This window comes from Montipora foliosa, chromosome 8 (assembly GCF_036669935.1).
Source record: "Montipora foliosa isolate CH-2021 chromosome 8, ASM3666993v2, whole genome shotgun sequence".
NCBI classification, from domain to species: Eukaryota; Metazoa; Cnidaria; class Anthozoa; order Scleractinia; family Acroporidae; genus Montipora; species Montipora foliosa.
Window position 1 is genome coordinate 46,951,896 of NC_090876.1, and position 2,500 is coordinate 46,954,395.

Consider the following 2,500-nt stretch of genomic DNA (forward strand, 5'->3'; position numbering starts at 1 on the left):
AAGATGTGAACTCATGGGAATTTTGAATCCAGCTGGTGTTGTCAACTTGGCAGATACAACTACATCGCCTAGTTTGACTTTATCTGAGCTTAAACCGCGGCAAGTTCCCACCAAAAATACAGCCTTTGGCCTCAAGACCCTGACTGCATTTTTTACTGCTGCTGAAGATCCCCCTGGGACTACAGAACCTTTAGCACATGTCTGTAATGCAACCTTTAGCTGATTTTGATCAGTACCAATGTATCCAAAATATATCCAACCAACTTCCATGTTGTAACTTTTGACAGGTTGCCCCAAAAACGAGTAACAACTCAAGAACCCACAATCCTCCGCTGTCAGTAGCAAAATATCAATTGGCAGATCAACACTTCCCCAAGGTTTGCTGACAGTTTGAAGACCACTCAGTTCTGGTGGCTTGACTTTGTCAATGAGCTTAGGGGGCATGCCATAACTGTTACAGTCTTCCAGGACAGGCAAACAAAGTTTCCCTTTCTTTCCACCTAAGATTAAAAAAAAAAAACAAAGCAAAATCATTTATCATCTATTAGATTCTATATTTGCTATGAACAAATTTGGAGCAAAGTAAGTGACGACATACATGTAATTATTCTTGCTAAGAATTAAGATCTAATATTCAAGTACATTATAATTACATTCGACAACCTTCGCTTGAAAATTTAGCAAAGGCACTGTTGCATACTGCAGTGGCTGTGCAACAAACTTAATTTGTTTTGCTTCATGTGTGTCATTTTGTATGTGCATGTTTAAATACATGTAAAACATAGAAGAGAAGCAGGCTGAAACACTGACTGCTGGATGAGACTGCTGTCATTTTGTTGAAATCAAGTGTCATGATTAAAACTAATAATTATCATTATTTTATCTGGGTTTTGGCTTCTGAAGATTGTTCAAATATTTCAGTTTATTGTAAAACATGAGAGTTAATATTAATTTTAATCTTTTGAGTGGTTTGTTTATCAACTATCTAAAAAAGGAATTTCCCACTTCCCTGGGGTCTTCTTTGAAAAATAGGGGTATGGTTTTATAGGGAGGGGGAAGGAAGTTACCCTGGTACTACGAAAACCACTGATCTGTGGAATATGTGGGAATTTACGTGTCTCTGCCCCGCCCACTTTCGCTTGTAAATAGTTCGAATTCTTAAGAGGTATTGGCAAAACTGAGTGCATATGGAAGGCTCTATAATCGTGGAAAAGCTCTCAGAGGAGGCTTGAGAATGAAGATTAAACAAGACATTATCAGAAAAGGCGAACACTTCACCACAGTTTTCTTTGTGGGACATTTTTCTGCGATTGCCAAAGAAAACAGAGATAAATTTTGAAAATGTGTTTTTCCATTGTTGTGGTTGTTATAGCACACCTTAAGCCTGTGGGGAAGGATTTTCATCAAAATGTTTAACAAAAGTGGGCGGGGCAGTGACTCGGTAATTTGGGCCCATTTCACAGATCGGTGGTTTTCGTAGCAAGTGGCCTGTGTCTTTCTTCGATCCACATCTCCCACCTCCCCTGTGTTTACTTGCACTTTACCTTCCATGCTGACCTTTACACCATCATCATCATCATCATGTTTCCATTGCTTTGAAAAATTCTATTAACGATCACCATCTTGTCAAGTCTTTTGATGATCATTCTGTCATGTAACATATCTCAAAGCCACCATTCAAGCATCCATGACTTGTCTTGTCTGTGTCCCTAAGTGAGAGGTGAAAAAGGAAAATAGAACTTGGTACCTCATGATTATATCAAACTTTCTCACTACAATGATCTTCCACAATATTAATCATCCCAACCTGCTGTTTAAATTTCAGATACTAATTCATGTAAATTCTTTGTTATGCATACTTGCATACACTTCATACAGGACATATAGTTTTAATAGCCCTTTTCACGGTTAGTTTTTCTCTTTTGCATTACAATATAATCTAGCATGTATGTGAGGCATTTCGGGCTATTTTATAGTTTTAACCCAAATTGCCTCGCATCCACGTTAGATTACATTGTAATGCAAATGAGAAAAGCTACCCGTGAAAAGGGCTATTGTCTTGCAGTTGCCGAGGTCTTACACTGTAGATGGCCTAATGGCTCACATAATAAAGCAGTGTGCAACAAAATTGCAATTGAACTCATCAACAGATGAGCATAAGGGAGATGCCTGAGAGGCCTATAAAGCCAGCCATGAGCTGCAGCCGAGAGCAGCAAGTAATCATAACAACCCTGAGAGTGGCATCCACCCAGGCACCATCACACTGTCAACCAGTGGAAGAGTTAACCCTACAAGCCCTGAGCGTTACCCAAGGGAGGGATAGGGAGGGAATAAAGAATGCATAAAATGATAGCTACAAACACGACGAGCAAATTATAATAAGCAAGTTGATTAATTTTCGATACACAAAGTGAAGGGAATTCCCCAGCCCTGCCAACCCAAAGGGGTGCCCTGCACCAATGCCACTAATGCCCACTGGCCAGCAAGGTCTTGAATATAA

At 39.6% G+C, this 2,500-nt stretch overlaps 1 protein-coding gene across 2 annotated transcripts in view; it reads right to left on the reverse strand.

The window, feature by feature from the left end:
- The window catches only part of LOC138012406 (NLR family CARD domain-containing protein 3-like), a 65,290-nt gene that overhangs the window by 55,209 nt on the left and 7,581 nt on the right, over positions 1 to 2,500 (reverse strand). For both annotated transcript variants that reach the window (XM_068859150.1, XM_068859149.1), the window contains 2 exons: positions 1,545 to 1,709; positions 1 to 500 (listed from right to left, as the gene is read on the reverse strand). The exon at positions 1 to 500 is cut by the window's left edge and continues 175 nt beyond it. In XM_068859150.1, the coding sequence (XP_068715251.1) occupies positions 1 to 500; positions 1,545 to 1,551 (507 nt within the window). In that variant the 5' untranslated portion in view covers positions 1,552 to 1,709. The remainder of the gene's footprint in view (positions 501 to 1,544; positions 1,710 to 2,500) is intronic.